The 23,413-nt window shown below is 34.0% G+C and overlaps 2 protein-coding genes across 4 annotated transcripts; both read right to left on the reverse strand.

Annotated features, from left to right (window-relative positions):
- Nucleotides 1-438: 438 nt before the first annotated feature.
- Nucleotides 439-3,101, reverse strand: LOC133857764 (V-type proton ATPase subunit D-like). The gene is made up of 2 exons (XM_062293102.1): nt 2,866-3,101; nt 439-1,719 (listed from the first exon to the last, which is right to left on the reverse strand). Exon 2 carries the CDS (start codon nt 1,705-1,707, stop codon nt 922-924), a length of 786 nt encoding a protein of 261 aa, XP_062149086.1. The 5' UTR covers nt 1,708-1,719; nt 2,866-3,101; the 3' UTR covers nt 439-921.
- Nucleotides 3,102-5,760: 2,659 nt separating this feature from the next.
- On the reverse strand, nt 5,761-21,669 carry LOC133857808 (probable RNA-dependent RNA polymerase 5). 3 transcript variants are annotated; one of them, XM_062293157.1, is made up of 19 exons: nt 21,296-21,669; nt 19,474-19,594; nt 19,264-19,396; nt 18,263-18,337; nt 17,172-17,355; nt 16,056-16,251; nt 15,877-15,964; nt 15,600-15,743; nt 15,259-15,336; nt 15,075-15,146; nt 13,777-13,883; nt 12,367-12,515; nt 11,425-11,647; nt 10,370-10,595; nt 9,069-9,229; nt 8,536-8,701; nt 6,643-6,781; nt 6,220-6,386; nt 5,761-6,096 (listed from the first exon to the last, which is right to left on the reverse strand). In XM_062293157.1, the coding sequence occupies exons 1-19, from the start codon at nt 21,594-21,596 to the stop codon at nt 5,860-5,862; spliced, it is 2,967 nt and encodes a 988-aa protein (XP_062149141.1). In that variant the 5' UTR covers nt 21,597-21,669; the 3' UTR covers nt 5,761-5,859. The 3 variants fall into 3 exon arrangements, with proteins under 3 accessions (XP_062149141.1, XP_062149143.1, XP_062149142.1); XM_062293159.1 differs by lacking the exon at nt 18,263-18,337; XM_062293158.1 differs by lacking the exon at nt 15,075-15,146.
- Nucleotides 21,670-23,413: the final 1,744 nt, after the last annotated feature.

Consider the following 23,413-nt stretch of genomic DNA (forward strand, 5'->3'; position numbering starts at 1 on the left):
TGTGGAATAAAATGTTGGGTGCTTTTGCTCCCAGAAATTTTTGCCCTTTCAGAGACTTCCTTCCAGAAGTTTGGTCATCATTTTATGATTCTGATGAACAAAAGAAAGCAGTTGAAATCCATGTCGGAGTCAATAGAGACTTGGCAAACTAGCTTGACATTATCAATCTAGTAGCAGTTTGGGAAATTTGATTGATGAAGTGGTAAGGTTTAAGAACAAAATAAACACCAACATCAGCAAACTCATAAATCAATCAATCAAGTGTATTTCAAAATAATGACACCATGCATGCATGAAATGAGAACCGATTCAATGGGCCATTTTCAACAAATCAACTCCAAGCAATAAATATTCAGAGCTTGAATAAGAAGAAAATTCAACTTAGATGACAACATTTTTTTTATTTTGATCTTGATTTGCTAAAAAAAACTGAATAAATAACCGAAAAAACAAAACAAAACAAAACCATTACATAAGTAATCAACATAAGGTTCTTAATAAAAAGATAATCAACATCATGTTGCCCAAAAAAAAGAAAACAAATTTAATAATCATCATGAACGAGATTTGACATTTGCTTCCACCTAATCACTTGCCCAAGTTCACCTATAACCCGACCAAAATAACACAACGCAATAAAATTAGCAAGGAAAAGGAAGAGGAGACAAGGTTGAGGGCGCCGGTTTGGGCTTAAAAGGGTCCTGCAAATTTTTTTTTTTTTTTTTTTTTTTTTGGGGGGGGGGGGGGTGTCTAAAGGGGGGCATATTTACATTTTTGGAGGGTTTTTTTAGCGGGGTGGGTTTGAGGGGCCAGCTTGGGTTTGGGCGTAAAAGGTCCATGTAAATAAACTTTTTTTGGGGGGGGGTTGATGGCGAAACAAGAAGCCTGGTCAAAGCTACACATTCTAAGCTAACCCCCAAATCAGAAAATGATATCCTCATCCTTCTCCGCAACTCCAGATAACATGTTGTGAGCTGCACTTACTGAAATCCCTTTCTGCAAAGATACTTTCTCTGCAACCTGCTCCTCAGCAAACTGCTTGGCAGTTTCACGCTGTCTCTCGACTGCCCTCTTCTTATAACCCTGTATCTTCTTTAACCTGAAGAAATCCTCCCTTTCCAGCTCATCCAACTCCGACTTAATGTAACTTATGGTGTTCTCCAACCTTGGCTTCACAACATTCTCTAGTGCATTAACCCTACGATTAGTGGTCTTGATTGCCACATCAAGTGTTAAGAATGATGTCTGAAGAGAAGCAAGCTCAACAAGAACCTCGATCGCTTTCACATTAGCCACACGGCACAGCTGAACCTGTTGTCCACCTCTAGCCAATCCAGTGAGGGCATTCTTGGTCTCACCATCAGTAAAATACTCGAACTTGGGGAGCTTGACGCCAGCAATATTTTCTTGCCTTGATCGAACTTTAAGAGATGCATTTTGAACATTCTCGAGAACACTGTGCTTGATGTTCTCTCCAGCAACATACTTGGCCTCGGTTAAGGCAAATGAGGCAGTCTTCATGACCTCTCCCATTGACTCTTTTGTGGAGACAATCTTTTTAAGAATCAGACGGAACTGCACGGTTAAAGCATCACTCTTCTTTTTGAGAAGAGCATGACCTCTTGTAGCACCAACAAGGCGAGCTTTCATCATTCCAAGCATTGTTACAGTGGGAACCACAGTCAAGCGCTGGCTTTGGCCTGACATCTTTCCAAATATCTAAGCCAAAGATACAAACATGTTAAATATTTAAAGACAATATAATTTCTTAGTGCATGTAAAATAGAACGATATGTAAGAATAAATAGAAAATCACAACTTTTATAGTTCATTAGAATTATAATCACAAAGCTGTTTAGTTCCTCAAATATACTACAAGAATTTAACCCATCAATGCATAATCAATCCAGATTGTGTTCCAACCTTAAGACGATCTGCATTTACTCGTATCTTAGTTATTTCCAAGTTTAAAAGGCACTCCCCTAAAACTTTCTAAACTTCCTTCATCAAAATCTCCTATATCCCATTCCAATTTTCCTCTATCATACCAGCAGCCGTGGAGTCCTACAAAATTTTCTTTATAAACTTTGAAGCACTCAGAAGCTATAAGTTATAAAACTTAAGACTGAACAACAAAATTCAAATAATATCAAGTATCATTATATCAATTTATGGAAGTCAATGTCCATTAAAGCGTAAATGAAAGCTGTATAAGAATACTTCACTAAAACATAAATTATACAGCCAACCAAGTTGAAAACCATCCCAAGAGTGTATGTATGTAACCATTCATTCCAAGCCGTATGGCCAACTAATAGTTGGAAACCTCTAAACTAACGCATTCAGGAATTGATGAAAAGCCACCTAAATAACATACGCATTTCAAATGAGCCATTTCCTACTTGCATCCTGAAATATCCTCTCATTTAACTCATACCAAAGAAACATTTTACCACTAAATCTTCTTACTGCAATCACACCATTAGAGCATACATGATTTTCAAACCCAACAAAGGGGGTCAAGAAACCTACAAATTCCAAGTCTTAATGAGGTACGCACAAAAAGTGAAGCCGAATGTAAATTCTTTTTCTGATAAGCAAGGTCCCAACAGCTAAAAACTAGTGAGGTTTACCTTGTATCGGCTTTCTTCGCCTCAAGATCATGAACTACTACTTCACGCAAAAAACCTCAAAGAAAAAAAAAAATCTAGAAACCCCGTTTCAAATTTCTAAACTTAAATGGAACAATCTAACCAAACAAACCCACAAACCATATATCGTCCGAAGAGGATAAATTCACAATAACCCAGATGAAATTAACCAAAATCAACATCTAAATTCACTATATGGGATTAGATTACCCACCAAAAATGGTTCTAGTTTGGGGTCTCTCGGCGTTTTCTGGCGAATATCCGGCCACCGACGACGAAGGAGACACGGGCGTGCTGGATCCGATGGCGTAGGCTTGAATTGCACAGGCGACGGCAAGGAGCGAGAGTCGGTTGACAGAGAGAGAAAGAGACGATCGGGAGACTCTGCGTAGGATTTCCTGTTGTATGAACTTGCATGACCCCTCCTCGCGTGTGTAAAGCTATCATTTTCCGAAAAAAAAAAAAAAAAAAAAAAGAAAGAAAGAAAGAAAGAAAGAAACAAGTATACATACCCTCGGATTATAGGCAATTTGCAATGTCTAACAAATTTTTAATTCAACAAATGTCCTCCAAACTATTAGAATTATCCTATAAAAAGACAAAAAAATATCTCTTAAATTCTAAAAAAAAAAAAAAAAAAAAAAACAACAACAACAAATACTCTTACAAATTCAAAAAAAAAAAAAAAAGAGAAAAAAAAAAAGAAAAAAAAAAAAGATTCACGGCCGGTGGTGGGTCTGTTGAAGACCCATGGCGGCCGCCATGGGTCACCAGCTTTTTTTTTTTAATATATATATTTGTTTTCCTTTTCATTTTTTGTATTTTGCATTTTTTATAAAAGTATTTTTTCTCTTTTCCTAATATATATATATAGAAAGAAGGTTATACAATTTTTTTTGATAGTTTGAAATGACATTATTAAGAGAATATATACTTTTTCAAAAAGGAAAAATATATTAAAAAAAAGGCTAAGGACAAAAAGGTTCACGTGATTTCTATGTGTATCAAATTTCTAATTTAGATTAAGAAAGGAATACAATTTATCCTTGAACTTTCTTAGTTTATAAGAAGAGTAATGTTATAAATTATATTTTTAATCTTATAATTATTTTACAATGTTGACGTGACAATCTTAATTAACCTTTTGATTAATCATTCTTATAAAAAAAAAACTTTACTTACCACTTCTGATCTTTCATCACTTTTACAATCATATCCATAAATTTTAAAATATCAATTTAAAGTATTCATCTTTTAATTTATTTCAATTTCATCTATCTGTTAAAATTTTCATTAAATCCTATTGAGGGGTGTAAAAATTCCTAAAAATTTTTAGGAAAAAAAAAAGATAAAAAATTGTAAAGATTTAGGAGTTGGTTAGAATTTAGCTGAATTTACCAAAATATTCATATCTGAATCTTTGAAAACTTTTTTATATTATAATTTTTTTTTTTAATTTGAAAAAGAAGTAGAATATTTTGAAATCCTTGATGTCCAACTATGCATGTAAGTCCTGACAGAAAAATGGGGGGGTGATATACCAAAGAGATATGATTCCATGTCAACTAAAAACACAATTTTTCACCAACTAGCCTACGTGATAGGGATCATATATAAATTTTAGCCTTTAGGTTATTATTATTATTATTATTATTTTTCAAAGAAATATGATTCCCTGCTACGTAGGCTAGTTGGTGAAAAGTTGTATTTTTAATTGGCAGAGAATCATGTCTCTATACCAAATACCTTCCAACAAAGTAATTCTAAAAGTCTCACTCCAAAAATGAGGTGGCTTTTAAAATCATCATTTGATCAAAATTCAATAGTAATCAATTATAAGACTAATGATGATTTTAAAAGTCAACTTATTTTTTTAGGGATACAAGAATGACACAAGAGAAACTTTTAGCATTACTCCTCCTGACACGAAGGATTGGAAGTCCCAAGGAACCTTCGTTACTCAAACAACAAATAGGAGGAGTTGCAAAGGATCTCCTCCCATATCCATGCATTAATTGTCCCATTATTTTTGGTGAAAAAGTAGGCAACGACCTCAAGTGAATGGGCACTCTTATCCGGATTAGGATCCTTTCAAATTATTTGTCCGAATTTGAAAGAATTTAGGCAAGTGATTATGAGAGGCCACTCATAAGACCTACTTAACCAAATAAAAATTGGGTTGCCTAACCATTTATCTAGTCAGGTAAGTCCTATAATTGATATCTCACAATCACCTACCCAATTTTTGAGAGGATCCCGAACCCTCTTAGACTATAAGTAACAACCAAACCCAATCACCCTATGACACTTTGCTAGATTCGTACAATGTCCCTATCCCCGCCATATAAGGATAATCGTAATACCATCCAGATAATGTTCATTTTTTAAGTCATGAGCAAAGTGGTAATGTATAAAAGTTCATCCATATATACATTAATGGGCTAGGAAAAGAACAAAAGTATGAGAGAAAATTATCCAACATACTTCTGGAAAGCGGATCGTCATAAAGCATCCAGATAGTGTTCTTTTTTAGTCATGATCAAAGATTCAAAGTTGGTATTATATATTTACAAAAAAAAAAAAAAAAAGGTTGGTATCATATTAAAATTCATCCATATAGACATTAATGTGCTAGGAAAAGAAAGATTGAGATCCACAGCAATTACTTATCCTTACACTAGCTTGGACAATCATTGATGAGGATATAAACACGATGATATGATCATACTTATTTAGGAGTATGATTCCTATTCTTGTGAGAGTCCAGTAAAGAATAAATCTCTAATATAGAGTTCGATTCCGATTCTTTCTAATAAAGTTAAGAGTCATTGTCTAGAGATAATAAAGTCGATCTTAATTCTAGCTGATCTAACTGATTCTAGCTGATCAGTTAGATGGTTTACAAGTCCTATATAAATTAATAATTCTTTTTGTAACCATTTAGTATTGCTCCTCTATTTAAAGGGCGACTATTAATGCAATACAGTTTATTGTGTTTTTACAAAGGTCAAACCTTCTTCGAAATAGCTGTCTATCATTTCATGTGTTTTGTGCTACTTACGCTGAAATCATGAATGCTTTCACAAAGAAAATGGCGACAGAAATACTCGACAAGCAAAATATGCTATATTTTATACTATAATGCAAAATATTTACACTACAATACTTCATGTCCTTTACAACTATGATACAACCTACCAATATCCCGTTAATTAAAGATCTCCCGTAAAACAGATGGTATACAGAGAAAGGATTTTTCTCCTTTTTTCATGGCATGGTACTTGAGTAGGGCTGGACCTGCAACCCTCCAAGCAAAGCTACAATAACTGGCAGATCTTCTGCTATTAGCAAAATCATAAGTGATGTGATATATTACAAGAGCCTCACTAAATATTTCTTCCATCCCCCTTTTACTCTCTTCAAGTTCCGCAGCGCCATACAATATCTACGAAGAAAATAGTTAGCAAAGCAAGAAATGGGAAAAGGGGTTTCAACTTTCAAGGCACAAATTACTTTTCATAGGAGAGTGCAAATTTGAGAATTTAAGAAGCATAAACTAAAGCCTCACCTCCTTATACTTTTTTATGACTTCCTCAGCAGCCTCATTTTTGCCCTCATCATGACCATTCTTCAAGGCGTTAGTCATCTCCTGCCTATATTGCTCGTAGTGTTCCTTCCATTTGATCAAGCATGCATCAGGGACTTCAACATCAAAACAAGGGAGTTTCCAAATTTCTGAAGAGCACGAAGTATATATATTAGCATCATATGATGATGGTCAAACCTTCTAACGATACGATTTTATCGTTTTGATCAGCAAACAATATAGAAAAGAAGAATGCAGCAGAACATAATTTGCCTCTCTTCCGTCCTTTACACATTAGATTCGTCCTATTTTGGTTCACTTATAGCATAGACAATCTTCGATCAGCATACCATGGATAAAAGAATAACTGAAAATAATTGCCTTCTTAAGTTAGAGAATCCTCACCTTTCATTGATGGATCTTCTGATTGATAAGACTTAACCTTATCATATATTAAACCCAAAATAGATGTGGAAGTGAAAGACTTCTCCCTCTCCATGTAATGTGGAAACAACTCTGCCTTCAATTCATTGGGAACTTCAATCTATTAAGGGAAAAAAAAAAAGGGTGGGGGGGGTTTTGCTATTAGTAAATTCAAGGTAGAACCAGTCACTAAAAAGCAACTTGGGAGATCAAGGATCATGAAGATAAAATAGCTAAGAAAGCAGCAAAGCCCTTCAGATTTTATTAAGTATTGATTGCTCAAGCATACTTCATCACATTAACCACCAAAACACCTATTGATAAGATTGATGCCTTGGAATTTGCTTAAATCAAATTCATTAATATGCGGAGGGCAACAACTTTTTATTTTCATCCATCAGTGAACCCTCAAAATACGAGACAACATATACATCAGACAAGCAGGAGGCTGAACAAGAGGGCTTACACTCCAGACAGAGGGCATACCATAAGCATTAATTGATTCCATGAATGCAACCAAAGCATTAGCTCCATCACCCAAAATATAGAAACATCTTCCAGGAGGTTATAATCAGAAACATCTTCTGTGAGGGTACAATCACTATATTGAGTACATGCAACCAAGGGTTAATACATCAAATAGATATGAGCACAACAGCATGATCCTCCGGATAGGTCTCCCAGAAATTATTGAATGCAAATGAGGGATTTTGAACAAATGCTGTGAGAAGTATCTAAGTATTTTTTTCAGACCACTAATTGAAGGGAAGGCACAAATATCTGGAAATAATTTTCTCATTAAATTCTCCAAATCTTAATATATTACCTATCTTCATGAGAGTTTTGCTGACCCTGCAACGTCCTGTCCTAAATTAATCATCAAGCACCAGCTTATGCATTTTCTAATTCAAGAAAAAATTATTCATTAAAATGGCATTCTTGTGGTTCGGCCAAGTGAGCACAAGCCAGTGTACTGTAATTGTCAATCAAATATGCTCTTACATAAGTAGAGGATAGGCTTTTAATAACCACAATGGTCTTGGTTATTTGGCACACGTCACAAACAAATCAAACAAAGCCAACTACCATGACAAATGAGACCTTTTCTGGCATTCATTTGGTTAAAGGTTTCTCTCTCCGGGATTTACCATCTTTCTCTTTTGCCCCAAGCTCAACCCCCTATCCTCCATCAATCCCTCTTGTCCAGAACTTATTATTTATTTTTTTGATAAGTCCCTCCTGTGCAGAAAATGAATCCTATTCACATTTAATTTCATGTAAACACTCAAGTCTAATCCGGACTTATGCAGCACTCAACTACTGAACCTAATTCAACCCCCACAAAAACAACTGGTCTGTGCAGAACATGCTGGTTCACAGGTTCAGAGCCCTTTCTAGCCATCTATTATTTAAAGAGAAATCCTACATGTACTTAAAATTTTATAAAGGGAGTCTTACTAACATGATGTGGAGTTTATTCATTAGTACTCCTAGCATTTCTTTTTATTAATTGATTTGATCATCTCTAATGAATAAGCTCCACATCAGCTAGTAAGACTCCCTTCATAAAAGTTTAAGTACATGTAGCATTTCTCTTATTTAAATACATTTCTCATCTTTGCTGGTTGCTGCATGACCCACATGCAATCTACTGTAAGATCAAGCTTGGAAGTTAAAAAAGCTAAAAAGTCAGTGCCAGGAGGGGGTGAGCCTTGAAAAATTTCAGCCTGAGAAGGTACATGATATAAACAGTTCACAAGTTACTCAGCCCAATTTAATACCTAACCAAATTGGAACTGGTAGAAAGTCACGGCACAAAAGATCCTGATGATTCCTGAGTATCTAGCAAATGAATAAAAAAGATACAGAACTAACCTTTTGTCCACCCTTTTTCGGTGCATCTAAAGCATCATAGTATATATCAATCAACTGAAGTATGTTTGCCTTCGCGTGATCTTTCTCTTCAATACAATACTCCCGCAGAATTAGAAGCCGATCCATTAATGCCAACCAGCTATCAGCTGCCACACTCTTAGCGTAGCTGTAGACAGCAGAAAACATCATGGTTTCATAATAATAAAGGTTAGATCTTCATACCAGATTCCTGATGTAAACAATACCTAGGAAACCTTACAACTTGATTGTGGAATGGAAAACCATATTTATATGAATACCGTCTGACTTAAGTTTGACATTACAAACTCACTCCAGAGAAATAAGGTTTTTGAGATCCAACAATTAGTTGAAACTTCAGAAAAAGGGAAGCAATTTTAAAGCTAAAATGATTTCCAGAGTAAATCTATTTTCCCTGGACTATTAACCCTTAATTGTTCATTACACATATGGTCGGCGTCTATTTGCATTAATTTTATAATCCATAATTAACAGATATATGATTAAGTGCATACCTTGGCTGAAACCTAGTTGTCAGGAACAGTTTAAAAAGCTCTTCCTCAAGTTCCTCAGCTGAAAAATCACTTGGCTTTTTATTGACTACATTATGATTGGGTACATTTTGCATTAAAGAAGTCGGTGTCCAAGGCTCACTCCCTTTGTAATATTCCAATAGCTGAAGTAATTTCAAAAATAAGTGCTCAATGTATAAAGAAATTAAATCATACCCACAGACACGCACACAAAGGCAACAATTGAAATGCCAATTTAGTACATCATAATACTCAGGGAACTGCATGACCTTCAGTTAAGAAGATCTCCTCAAAAAACCTAGGTCATACTGACCCCAATAACCAACGCAATACAATAAATCATACCTCTAAACTAGCTAAAGAGCAAAAGTGGGAGATGTTAACCAGGTACATTTTGGTGATATACAAGGGCCTGAGTAGGGCAAATATTAGGGAATACATTACTGATGGCCTACTTCGGCAATATTTTAGAAATGGTCGAAGTGTGCAAGTCTTCTGCTGAAAAACCTAGAGTATGCTTCACTTTAAGCTAGAATTATGGATACTTTGACTGTAAAATTTTTGTTAGCATTATATAGCAAAAAGGAAGCTTTAAAAAATGTAGTGTCTGTAGGAAACTAGTCAAGAGATACCAAACATTGTATTCCACCCCCACCCCCCCCCCCCCCCCCCCCCCCATTCATGCCATCCATAATCCATAAAGGGAGAGAGGAGATGGAAGAGGAAAAGATTCACTGAAATATAGTGCCATTAATTGAATTGAATTGAATAGTACTCCTAGAGGGTCTAATCTTTTTAAACTGTTGAAGTTAAAAGTGGAGATTTTCTAATACAATAATAAATCATGTTCTATGCTGGCCTTTTATTAAACAACATGTTCACAAGTTACAGAGTAATTGCCAGAAGAGCATTGGTTATGAGGGAGAGTAATTAACACAACATAAGAAAGGATGCCTTAAGAAAGCTAGAGTAGAAGTATATCCAGCGGCACCACTATTCCTGAATGAGATTAATTGAGTTAAGACTTGTGTATTCCACCTTAAGTAGTTAGTTTAAATACTTTTCAGAGTATTACTTGAATTTTTTAAACCCAAATTTTGACTTGAATTATGAGGTTCACAAAAAAGAGAAACCTTATATGAACATTAAAAGCAAAATACCGAAAGATAGGAAAAGCATTAAAGATTGCAGGACACTCAGAAAATGAGATTATACCCACCAAAATGAGAACTTCGGGGAAAATGGAGAAATCATCTGAAACTAAAATAAATGAAACTACCAACCTGGGGGTTTCTTGAGACCCAATACATGTCGCCATCAAAATCACCACCTGCTATTTCATCTGCCAAGGACCGTGGACCTTTACAAGGGAAGAATATAGCATACTTGGCGTTTCCAATGAAAGATTCTAAGGCCTTCACATAAGTGGCCTTTAAAACATGAATGTCACCGAAGTGTAAACCAGGATTCCGGTAGACTAAAACCTTCCCCGAAATTTGTCCATTGTCACTACATATATTGTGTAAAGAAAAGAAACAAAGGTAAGAAAACAACACACACGCATGAAATAAGTATAAAAAGACCCTTATTAATTGCCACTGGAGTCGTTAGATATAAACAAAAAAAAACATATAATAATTAAGAAAATAGAAACTGTATCCACTCATGTAGGCTTTGCAAAGCAAGGTCTGAACAATAAGACATTAATCATTAATAAGACAACAGAAAGGCATATTTAAAGCAAGAAGGAAGATTAAGATAGCAAACCACATAATAGAACGAATCTAGAAATAGAAAATCTCTAAAACCTTTTTATCATCACATAAGGAAATTATTGTAGTTTTGTTTTGCCTTCACTTTAATTTTGTGACACTTTGGAAAATCTTTCCTGCCCATCACAGGCTGACATTTTTTTTAATGCTTTTTCATTTACAAATTTTATCTGAAGCAAGTTATGCCTAATCAAAACAACACTTTAAGGGACACGTATAAAGGCAAACTTATGGTAGAACATATAAAGATCAGAAATACAATATATTCCCAACCCAACTGCAAAAGAATGTCGATTGACCAACAAATTGTAATCCAACGCCATCATAATGGCAGAGGATGAACTGGACAGACAAATTCTCTTTGTAGTAGTGCGGTTTAAATTTCAAAGTGAAGTATAACAGGGGAATCTTTCAAAATTTTCAATAAAATATAGCTGTTGGAATATAAATTTCAAAATATTTGTTGTCCAATTCTGGTATAGTTGCTTTCTCCTTTTTTCTTAAATGGTCAAATGGTTTCAACCATATAGAAATATAAAAAAAAAAATGTTCAACAGTATACGTACAGAATAACACAAACTTCATCACTCTCAAGGATTCCAGTGGGATCAGCAGTCCCCATTAAATAGTAACATTCAGGTACTGGAAGCTTTCCTCCTCCAAGACTTTTTTGTTCCTCCTTCATCAGTATAGACAGCCGATGTTGCAAAAATGATTCGTCAAGAGGAATCCCTGATAAAATCATTCTTGCTGCACTGAAATCATCCATGTCACCATGGCAGACGGAAACTGCATAAAGCAAAACAATTCAAGGAAATCCATCAAGGAGTTGTACATTGAAAGAGAAGTAAATGAAACAGGCAAGTATTGCTGTACTGTCATCCTTCTGGTGAGATTGTAGAAAGCCAAAAAGAAGCAAATAAAACATTCAACACGAAAAAAAAAAAACAAAAAACAAAAAACAAAAAAACAAAAAAACAAAAAACAAAAACAAAACAAAACAAAACAAAACAAAAAAACAAAATAATAATAAAAAAATAAAAAAAAAACCTTTTGCCAAAATGATCAATGAAAGCATAGAAAGAAATCAAAATATAAGATGTTGCTTCCAATAATGCCAGAAATAATGAACCTGTTTGGTAGGTAATTGTGAATTGGAATATTTATTTGAATAGTAGTAAAAAATGATTGATGTGATATAAAATTTGAGAATGTTTTATAGAAAAGTGAAAAAGTTTTGTTTTGTAGTGGCCTTTTTTATTTGAATAGTAATAAAAAATTATTGATGTGATGTAAAAAGTGTAAAAAAGTTAGAATGTTTTTTATTCGATTTTTTTGGGAGAAGTGAAATGGGAATTGGAATTTTTAGGCTTGGTTACCAAACAACTTCAATAAAGATAACAATAACAGTAAACAGAACAATAACAGTAATCATAGTAACAATCGCAACAGAGATAAGAGAAATATTTTGGCAACCCATAAGCTACAAGCATTAGCAGAAAGACTACCTTTTAGTGCTGCACGCTTATCGGAGAAAACGCTATGAGCATCCCTTAAAGCATTTATAACTATATCAATGAAATATTCCTTCGGGACTCCTCCATAGCTTAAAAGTGCAATCAAATATCTTGACAAAAATGTTCTCTTTGGCTTATTGCTGTCAGATTAGAAACTTAAAAATTAGAACGCCTTAAACAACAGAAAATGAACAGTAGTAGAATTTTAATATATCTGAATATTTTTTCATGTCAAATAATATAATCAAAACTGACATCAATACAAGCAAACCATAGAATCGTAATATCGTACTACTACTATTGTTATGTCTCAAATCTTGAACAAGCATCTGCTGAAAATGATTTCTTACTAAATTATAATATCACACTTTGTACTAACATAGCTGTTCAGTGGACAAAATCTTTTACAGTCAACCACATCAACTAAGAACTATTTTTTTTTTTTTTATCAATAACTCAATTGTAAGTAAAAAAAATTGCCGTGTTAATTTTTCCATAATTAGCATAGAAAACTCATTCTCAATCATCACTACAAGTTTCTTTGCACACCGGCATACATTTCATTTACTAAATGAATGTGTTTCACATTTCATGAACCAGCTTCAAACCACTTTGGCAACAATGAGTATTAGCCCATGATTTGCAGACATAAAGAAGAGTATCAAGTTTCAACGCACACTTGGCCATAAGAAAGATGGTGGAGCCACCCCTAATTTTTATTTTATTTCATTTTTTTTTTTGAAATAGTACTAATATGGCATATGGGACATGCGGCAGTTGCTTATAGGTTTGACGTGGCAGCCGTTAAGGTTTTGGACGGAAAATGAAAGAAACTACCAACCGCATTTATAAGATGTCAACACGTACCATTTGTGATACTTTTGCAAATAGAGGTAGCTATTTGACAACGAGGCAAAGTACAGGTACTAAAAAAAATATTTAATCTGAAAAACTATAACAGTAGGGGAGATACTACAAACTGGCCTCATAGTTTAGGTGAGGAAATGCAATTTACCCTAATTTACATATTGATCCAATTGTTGCCAGACAATGGTTGACTCTTCATCAACCCTAAGCTTTACCTACATGCAAATAATTACAGAGCATATTCCTAAGACACCATCCTAGGTAAACTTCCTGCACCAAAAGCAATTCACTTACAAATATCAGCATGAAGTATAAAAATCTAAACATCCCTTTTTCAGAATAATTATGATTTTCCTTTTCTCCATTTTGAACCAGAAGCACATTTGATAGTTCCAAAAATAGAACATTTTCAAAGTAAATTCAGATAAAATGATATTTTATTAACAAGATTATAATCGAAATAACTACAATGTCATATGAAGAGGACATATAAATTGCAAAATCATGTAAAAGTAAGGGTCAAATGATGAATACCTTGTTCCTACTATCTCAAATGAATTCTCTGTTCTAATATTTGAAAGTTTTGGATCTGTCCAAACTTTAACCATAGATGGTCGAACTTGAATTGTTCTAGGAGGAAGCTACAAAATTTGAATACATAAATCCAAAAGGGGCATGCAATATTAGAAGAAGAAAAAGGAAACTAGATCAATACAATAAATAAAGAAGAACAGAGCTAAGAGCCTCACCAGCCAATTACTATTGTCATTTAGGATCATCAATAAACACAGCATATTAGAAATCAAAACTAAAATTAGAACCATTTACCCTGAAGTGATGTGCAATGTATTACACTACCATTAGAGTATAAGTGTCACGACCTACGAAAAATGCTAGGTACCTATGGGCTATTACTCCAAAATGTAGTCAAGTTACAATTGGAGCGTCTAAAATCACTTATAAAGCTCAATCTCAGATAGTAAGAAACTAATGTGGAATTTGGCACTTATGCAATAATATCTTCACAATCCACCCACCCAATGTGGGACTAACTTTTTGAGGTGGCACAATCTTCCCCACTCAAATCCCAAACATCCTTTTCAGGATCTACATCATTTATGCCCCAGCAACACATGATAAACTTGGAAAAAGCCATAGCCACATCTGCACTATTATTTTAAAATGACTAATCAAGTTACAATTGGAGTTCTTAAATTCACTTATAAAGCTCAATCTCACATAATAAAGAACCAATGTGAGATTTGACACTCATGCAACACCTTCGCAATCAACTAACTTAATGTGAGACTAATTTCCTGGGGTGTCACAAAATAAGTGTCTAAATTTACATAATTAATAAACATAAACTTGTGCTGAGGTTGAATGATATTCAGTTATGAGAAAAAAAATTTACGTGATTATTGAATAGAAATTGGAGGTGATTTCCAATTAATATTGGCCAAAAATAATCTTTAATCAAAGTTATTCAAGATCCTAATATATTACAGTGAAAGAGGCATACGGTCAGGAGATATATGATTAAACCAACAGCATCAAGGTCATGTTGGCAGTGTTGTCTAATCTGTTCCACTAAACCCCCGAGTCAATATGGTCCATACAAATTAAAACATTATATTCCAATAAAATTCCAACTATAAGGTCATCCATTAGCACTAAATTGAAGAAAAATTGAATTCTTGACTCATCATTACCTTGTTTGTGGGCATAGCAAGCATATCCATTTTCAGTTAAAGCTGGATCCTTTGGAAATAAGTTTTAGAGATGACAAATCAATACATTTTTTCTCCAATATAAACTGACCAAAAAACTACCTTTTTATTGACCAAAACAGTTCCCTTGATAGCACAACCATTGTTAAAGAGACGGAACTGGATCAGCAAAGGCTAGAAAATGGCCAAAAAGAAGTGAGAAAGAATTCCAAGCCCAAAATAAACGGAAACACATCAATAAAGACTCAAAAAGAGAAAATCATGCCCCAGTACTAGATCGACATACTGGTTCTCGGGTTTGAGATTCTGGCTGCTTCATCATTGCCAGAAGCTTACCCGCGAGTTCATCAAGATTGGAACTTCTCTAATAATATCAAAAGAGACCATTAGTCAAAAGATAAGTTATGTAACAGAAGATTAGACGACATACTACTTTAAAAAAACTACAGAAGACAAGAAGACAACATGGAAAATAAAACATCCAGCCATGTGTTCAGAATTCAGATCAGTTAACATAAACTGGGATCAGTTCCAAGAAACTAAACTTTTTTATATTTGTCACTTCAAATTGAAACATATAGGCAGTCAAAGCGAATCTTATAAGGAAACAAATCCAGTATCACAAACCTCAATATTTTCATCTCTGATTTGCTCTCCTTTGTAAAAATTATGAGGACAAAGCAAAGCTAAATCCTCAGATATGAAACCAGTTCCATCCGTATGTATACGAGGTTTATCATCTTTATCATAGACAATATTGCCATCTGTATCCTGCACTTCACCCAAAGAGGATAAGAAAAAGAAAAAGTACAATGCATGTTGATGGATTAGTAAAAAGAATTGAATATAACTACATTCACATAATGCAGGAAGTCTCACAGGAAAAATAATTCAAAGATCATACCCTGCAAAGTACATCTTCAATTACTTCAATATTAACAGATGCTAAATCAACTTCAAGCTTTATGGTCTTGGACAAGATAAGAGCAAACCTGATTTCGGAATAAGGATAATACACACAAAGACTTGAGAAAATGCTCAGATAGGGCTCCGAAAAACAGATGTTTTGAATTGTTAACGTACCTGGCCATAAAACTGGTCACACTAGACAATCCATGTGCATGCATAAATACAGATCTTGCTTCATAAACTGTTTTCCTAGATAATATATATTCGCTCTGATCAATAGTAGCATTAGACTCCATGCGAATGAAATAACATTTGACAGGTGAAGAAGTTGGGTTTTTCTTCTTTTCTTCTTTGCCGCCATCTTTAAACACTGACCAATAATCATATAAATAAAGTATCAATTATGCTAGGTCTTTTAACAAGTCAAATTGATAAGAAATTTTTAGGTTTACCTATGTACATGTCACTGGAAATCAAATTATGACTCGAATAAGATAACAAGCAACGGAAAAAAATCCTTTGCATTTTGTCTTTTTATGAGATGGACCTCCCAAAATTATTTTTTACCCCCCAAAAATCTTTTTTTATTTATTTATATTAGATCCCCCCCCCCCCCCACCTAAAATTCTAGATCCGCTTTTGGATCTGACAAAGAGGTACCATGCACTACTACTTGAACTCATACTTGGTCCTATTTCCAACAAAAGGAATTGACAAACTCAAATTTGTTATCTGTAATAAGAATAACAAAATAGCCAAAAAAAAAAATAAAAATAAAAAATAAAACAGAAAAACGGATCCTTAAAAACCTTGGGCCCATATACACAAACAAGTTAGGTAGGGATGAACTTGCAGAGCCTGTGTACAGTGTGCATGTGTGAAGGTGAATCTGTACATCCACAGTTATAAATTCCAGATAGCTAATTGTTGTTTTAATCATATGTGAGAGACAGGGTGAAAAAAAATTTATCAAGATTTTACAACTCTCTCTTACTCGCTTTATACAAAGTTGGTCCTTGCAAACAAGGAAATCACACTCGAAACACGAGAAAGGGCAAAGATTTCATTGATAAGAAAAATAATGAAATAGTTTGTCAGAAATGGGAAAAGGATCCAAAACTTGCTTTTGTAGGTATAAACTTAAAATCATAAAGTATCAAGTGCACATCCTGAATTGGATTGCTGCTGAACAACAGTACAGTTCAAATAACAATGAGAAGTAAAAATAAGAAAACAAGAACGAACCAAAAATCTAAAGTTCATTCACAAATGGCATAAAGAATAGCTTACCAAAAAAAAAATAACGACGGGAACCAACACGAATCCCTTCTCTTGCAATCTTATGGTACATAGAATAATAGTCACAGGAAAAGATTCTCCTGCCTGCCACCTTTTCAGCAAACTTCACAGCTAAGACGTTCTCATCTCCTAAAACTCTCTGTAGGTGAGTTTTTGTTTTGTGTAAATAAGGGCCCTGAATATGGTCAAATGAAACAACAATATATTTATTACAAAATATCTTGAAGTGATAAATTAAAAGAAGAATTCCCTTTATAATGAAGAACTGAAACATGAAAATGTCAATTTACAAGAACATATTACTTTGTAAAGAAGTTAAGAGCATAAGTGCCTGAGTTCCACAGATTATTGCTTATCTGTGACAACGTATTGATTAAATACTTTGTGCTGTTTAAGAGTTTGTTTGGAATTGTTAGAAAATAGAGCTTTTGTCTATAGAAAAAACGCTCAAAGAAGAAGAAAAAAAAACTTATTTTCAAGCTTCCCCAAAATTGCATTTTTGAGCTTTTTTAGCGCCAAAAAGTATATAAAAAAAATAAATAATAAATAATTGAAAAAAAAAAGTTTTTTACCATGCAGGCCCATTTTTGCTTGGCACAACTTTTTATATATTAAAATCACTTATTAAGCTTCTTAACGCAATTCAAAATAGGCTCTAAATGTGTGTTATTAAGAAAAACATATTCAACTCCTTTCTTCATAAAAAGATTAGCCGACAAGTAGACAACACACAGTACCAGTGCAACCTCAAGCCATGAAGCAAACAGGACTAAGATTCAAAGCTCCCATAATAGAAAGTGCCAATTACCAATTCTTGGTGTGCACTGGCAATTTACAATAGAAGTGTCTCATGCATGTACTTGTATCACATTTCCATGAGGGAAATTAAGTTATGACGGCCTAGAATACAGCTTCCAACAGAACCTTATTAAATTTTACACCAGCAATTGAGGTAAACTTCCATGAGTTTAGGTAAATTGAAAAAATTATCCTCAAAATAGAAGTTAGTTTATGTGATCACAGACTTGTATCTGCTTGTCTTTGGGCATGCTCTATATACACAATGGAGGATACATACAAACCTTGAAACTGTATTTTCCATCCAGAGAAACATGACAATGATAGAGATGTGTCTTTTTCGCATCCCAATCAAGAGTCTGCAAGACCCCAAAAACAGAAAAGGGGGAAATAAGTAAATATTGCAGTTGATACAAGGGCGCTGATGACTACAAAAAAGAAATTAACACTGCTGGAGAGCATTTACCTCTCAAAAGTTTCAATTCAAGACTCAAGAATAACATTGAACCCTCATTTGAAATTTATCCACCAGAAGACAGAAGATAACATTTATATTTTCTAATTAAATTCCATTTATCCAATAACTGAATTAGCCAATAAAGTTTAGAAAGCTTAGTCAATTCTGCACATAAGAGAATCGGATTTTGAATTGAAGCAACTTGTTACCACCAGCATTCAAGTAATGTCCTTTGATTTCACCTGTTTCAGCTTCCACTTTAGGAATTGCTTTGGCACTCCTTAGTAATTATGATTCAAACTTTAGGATGCAGCACAATTCCCAGATTAAATCTTCTCTCTCTCTCTCTTTCTCTCTCTCTACTTTGCTGGGAACTCGTTGACTCGCTCATCTAGAACATATCAAGCACACAACCAAAGATTTCTAGCTCAAACAAATTGACGGAAGTGAGGATATGTTAAGAGGCCATGTATTAATCTCTTTAATGAATCACCCAGCAAATAAAAGAACAAAGAGAACATAGAAGACATGGTAGTCTATTTTATGTCCTCAGAAACCCTAATAACGGTTAAGATATCACTTCATAACATTAGCATTTTTAGGTTCCTTCCAATTATTTGAATCAAGTCACAAGCATATCCATTATTGTTTCAGATAAACAGGACTTCTCTTTATGGGGGGGAAAAAAAAAACTACTTAATCATTAATAATATGAAGAGGAAAGCAACTTCAAGCTTTTAAATAAATTCAGTGGACTTCAGGCATTAAGAAATTAGTCAAGAAACGGTAACCATCATAGGCCAACAACAATTAGAACATAACATTCACCATTCGCCGGTCTTCTTTGTCAATATACTTGTGTCCCAAGGCTTCCCAAACTCTTTCTTCAAAATCTATCATCCCTAAATTTTTCAGACTCCTAATTTCATCTGCAGAAATATTAATATCCTCGAGCTGGTTTCTGTAGAAAAAAAGTGGCTTAGTATGAGCATAGTATGCAGTAACCACAACTACCAGTAAAAAGCAAGGAAAACTTACTCCCCAATGTAACTCAGTATTAGAAATGCCTTTCGGAACTCAAGTTCTCCCCAGGCCGCTAACTTGGGACTAACAGCACAATTTGAACTCAAACTTGAAGAGGGTGAGCCTCTCAGATTCCCTTGAATTATTATTATTGGGGTGTGAGTAACAGCACCACTTACGGGCACAAAATGTACCATACAAAATCTTATAACACTATTTGGTTTATAGCATATAGAATGAAATCAAGCAAGGGCACAGTATAACAGTGTGTCATACAAATGAACTAATTTCCCCGAACAAAATGTAAACAAATTAAAGTTAGAAATTAGGAAGAAGCATATAGTGCCTGATATAATATGTTTTGGTGAATTCAAAGTGGGGTGCCTCTCAAATTTCCCGGACCAAGAGATCAAGTAAGGGCACCACCCATCTCATTTTTGGAAATACATTCTAGGAACTATTATCTACGAGATAAAAAATTACAGAGGTTCTAAAGCAAATGCTGCATGAAGCTCAAGATTAAGCCCTCCTCAAAAGAAAGTATATAACGTGGCCAAAAGTTTTTAAAAAACCTAAGACAATGTTGACTTTGAAATCTCTATGCTGAAGAAGAGTAATGTTATATTTCACACCACAATCACATTATACTGGCGTGGCATGGCTAGTAGCCCTTGAATTTTTATTTTCAACAAATACTAGCCCATGCCACATCAACATAGTGTAATTATGGTGTGAAGAATAGCATTTCTCATTGAAGAATAATCAACAAGACCACTAGAGTAGTCAAGATTTTTCTCTTGGGAGCCGGATTAATAAAACAATACCACTAGAATAAAGTTCAAACATTATATTTTTTATTCTATATATATAAGTAAAGTTCAAACATTATATGATAGGAATATTTATAAACGAGATTTTTAATATATTAATATTACCTTAGAACTAAAGAAGAGTATACAAAAGTATATCTTATCAACTTAGACATGGATATATACAAAAAAAAAAAAAAATCACATATTTGTTATCGGTGGGACCCAACGATGAGTTAGAGAATAGAACATTTCCACATTTTTCAGCAATTGCTTTATCAATGTAGTACTCTACAATTAAGTCATCCTCGTCTTTTTGCAAGATAATTATAAATGCAAAACCAAAGAATGAAGAGAAAGTAAAGAACTATAAGGTATAAAATATTCCAACAAAATAATTAGTATATTGTGTCTGGTCCTACGAAAATAATTCAAACAACAAACTTGAATCCTAATCCCCTTGGAATCGGATCCTCTCCTCTCCATTTCAAATGAAATGGAGAAGATCCGATTCCTTGTAGAACAGCAAACTCACAAGCATTAATGTAATTGACCGACACACAGACACGCGCACGCACACACATGTATTACGTATATATACTGATATACAGGTATAGTAGGTATGAATGCGTGCGCGCGTGTACACGCATGCGCGTAGATAGGTACACACAATCCAAGATAGAGAAAAATCCAGTAGTCCCACTAAATATTAAAAAACCAGAGGAAGTACAACCCACAGTCAGTCGGTCACGGGTCACACATAAACCCTCAATTATTTAGTAAAAAACAAGGTAAAGGTAAAAGAAAGAATATTTCCTTGAAGCCAAACAGAGCCAGAAGAAAAAGAACGCTTCGAGAGTTAGAATGCGAATTAGACCAAACGATTCGTTTAAGAGTAGCATCTCAACAAGCTATATCCAGATTCCAGAGGACATTGAAAAATTCCCATAGAACTAAGGGGTGTCCCAAAATGCAAAAACACTGGCGTGTCTACAGAACGAGATAGCAAAATTTGGGTAGGAAGGTACCTTGTGGCGGGCTGAACATGGGGCGGGAAGGAGAGGAGGGAGTGCAAAGAGGAGAGACGGGGGCAAGTCTCTGAGAGGAGGCTTTGTTGATCATGTAGAGGATGAATCCGCCGAGGCTTTTCCTGATGGAAGAGGCCGATATTTCACGGAGGATGCCGAGAGCCGCTTCCTCGCCGAGCGAGGCTAGCTTCTGCCGTACGTCGGCCCTCGGGGGCGCCTGCTTCTGGTCCTTGCATATTTTCTGGAGCAGTTGCTCCACCTTGTCAGGCAGCGCCACTTGTGGAGACCAAAGGTCCGCCATTAGAGTAAGAGGAACTGATATCACAGAGAGAGAGAGAGAGAGAGCTTTGGGAGTTCTTCAACGGGAGCAAATGTGAGGCATTTCCCGCTTTGAGTTAATACTATAAATAGGCAGGTCTACGTGGATTTGGAGTTAATAGTTACGAAAAAGCAAGCTTCCCTCTCAAAGTTCAAATTATGTAAAAAAAGAATACCTTGCATAAAAATAAAATAAAAACAAAATTAGAAAAAATAAAAATAAATAAACAACGAAAAAAATGATAATCCAAGAAAGTGGCTAGTTTTTTAAAATTGTTTTAGTTTTAAAATTTTTTTCTTCAAATTTATAAGAATATTTGTCTTATTTAAAAAAAAAAAAATTATTGACATGGGGGATACTGACAAATTTTATAGTTTGAAGAAAATATTAACTCCATCAGCAGTTTAAAAGAGTGATAATTTGAAAAAGATACGTATATTTTCTTCTAATAGTTATTAGGGTTAAATACATCATTGGTACTTAAATTTTAAGCGTTTTTAAATTTAATACTTCAATTTTGTTTTATATCATATGTGGTACCTGAATTAGGAGTAAAAACTCATTTGGTACCTTTGTTAGATTTTTCATCCAAAATTTAATGATTCGTCATGTGTCAACCGCTGAGGTTGACACGTGACACTATATATATATATTTAAAAAAAAATTTGAGAAAAAAAAAAAGTTTTGACTGAGCCACCCTAATTTTGGCCAAGGAGTAACCCCCGTGGTAGAAATTTTTAAAAAAAAAAAAAAAAAAAAAAAAATTGACGTTGGGGTGGCCGAACCACCCCCGTGGGCCAGACCAGCTGCCCTGGGGTGGTCAAACCAACCCTGTGGCCCTTGGGCGGGCCATGGAGGTGGCTCAGCCCAAGGGCCAAAACCCATAATTTTTTTTTTTTTTTTTGCCATGGGGTGGCTGATTTTCTTTTTTTTTTTTCAATTTTTTAAAAATGTTATTATTTAATTTTTTTAAAAGATTTTTACTTTTTTATTTTTTTTATATAGTGCCACATGTCAACTTCAACGATTGACACGTGGCGAACCGTTAAAATTTAGACAAAAAATCTAACAAAGATATCAAATGAATTTTTATCTCTAATTCAAGTACCATCTATAATACAAAACAAAACTGAGACATTAAATTTAAAAACGTTTAAAACTCAAGTATTTATAAAGTATTTAAACCTAGTTATTATTTTAATAAATAATTTACATTTATAATTAGGAAATTAATCGTAAAAGATCTTGGACTAGTGACGGATAAAATTTTCTTTTAAATTGAATATAATTAATTAAATTAAATTGATAAGCATTTAAAATAGAATATTAGTTTTATATATATTTAAATATATTGATTTAATAAATTAAATATTTTTGGTAGGTGATTTTTTTTGTGAAGGTCCTTGATATGATATGATGGTTTTGTGGATTTTTTTTCCCAGTTTGTGTCGATGAATACAGTAAAAAAGCTCTTCCCGAGGAGGTTTTTCACTGTCCAAAACTAAAAGCAATCTTCGGTGTCGTTTTCTAAAATTTGAAGGCTCTTTTGCCATTTCTCGGTAAAGAAAAACATTTCAGTCGGGATGAGTACCATTTATTTATTTATTTACTTTTAAAAAGAAAAAAAAAAAAAAAGGTTAGATAGTATAATTTTATTTAATATTATGTAGCGCTCTCAATTGATTCTTGAATTTATTTTTTTTGTTAAATTAAAAAAATAATAATAATAATTAATTTAAAGTGTTAAGTTAATATTATAAAAAAATATATATATATAGTACTTTTTTTATTTTTTATTT

This window comes from Alnus glutinosa, chromosome 14, assembly GCF_958979055.1.
Source record: "Alnus glutinosa chromosome 14, dhAlnGlut1.1, whole genome shotgun sequence".
Classification (NCBI taxonomy): domain Eukaryota; kingdom Viridiplantae; phylum Streptophyta; class Magnoliopsida; order Fagales; family Betulaceae; genus Alnus; species Alnus glutinosa.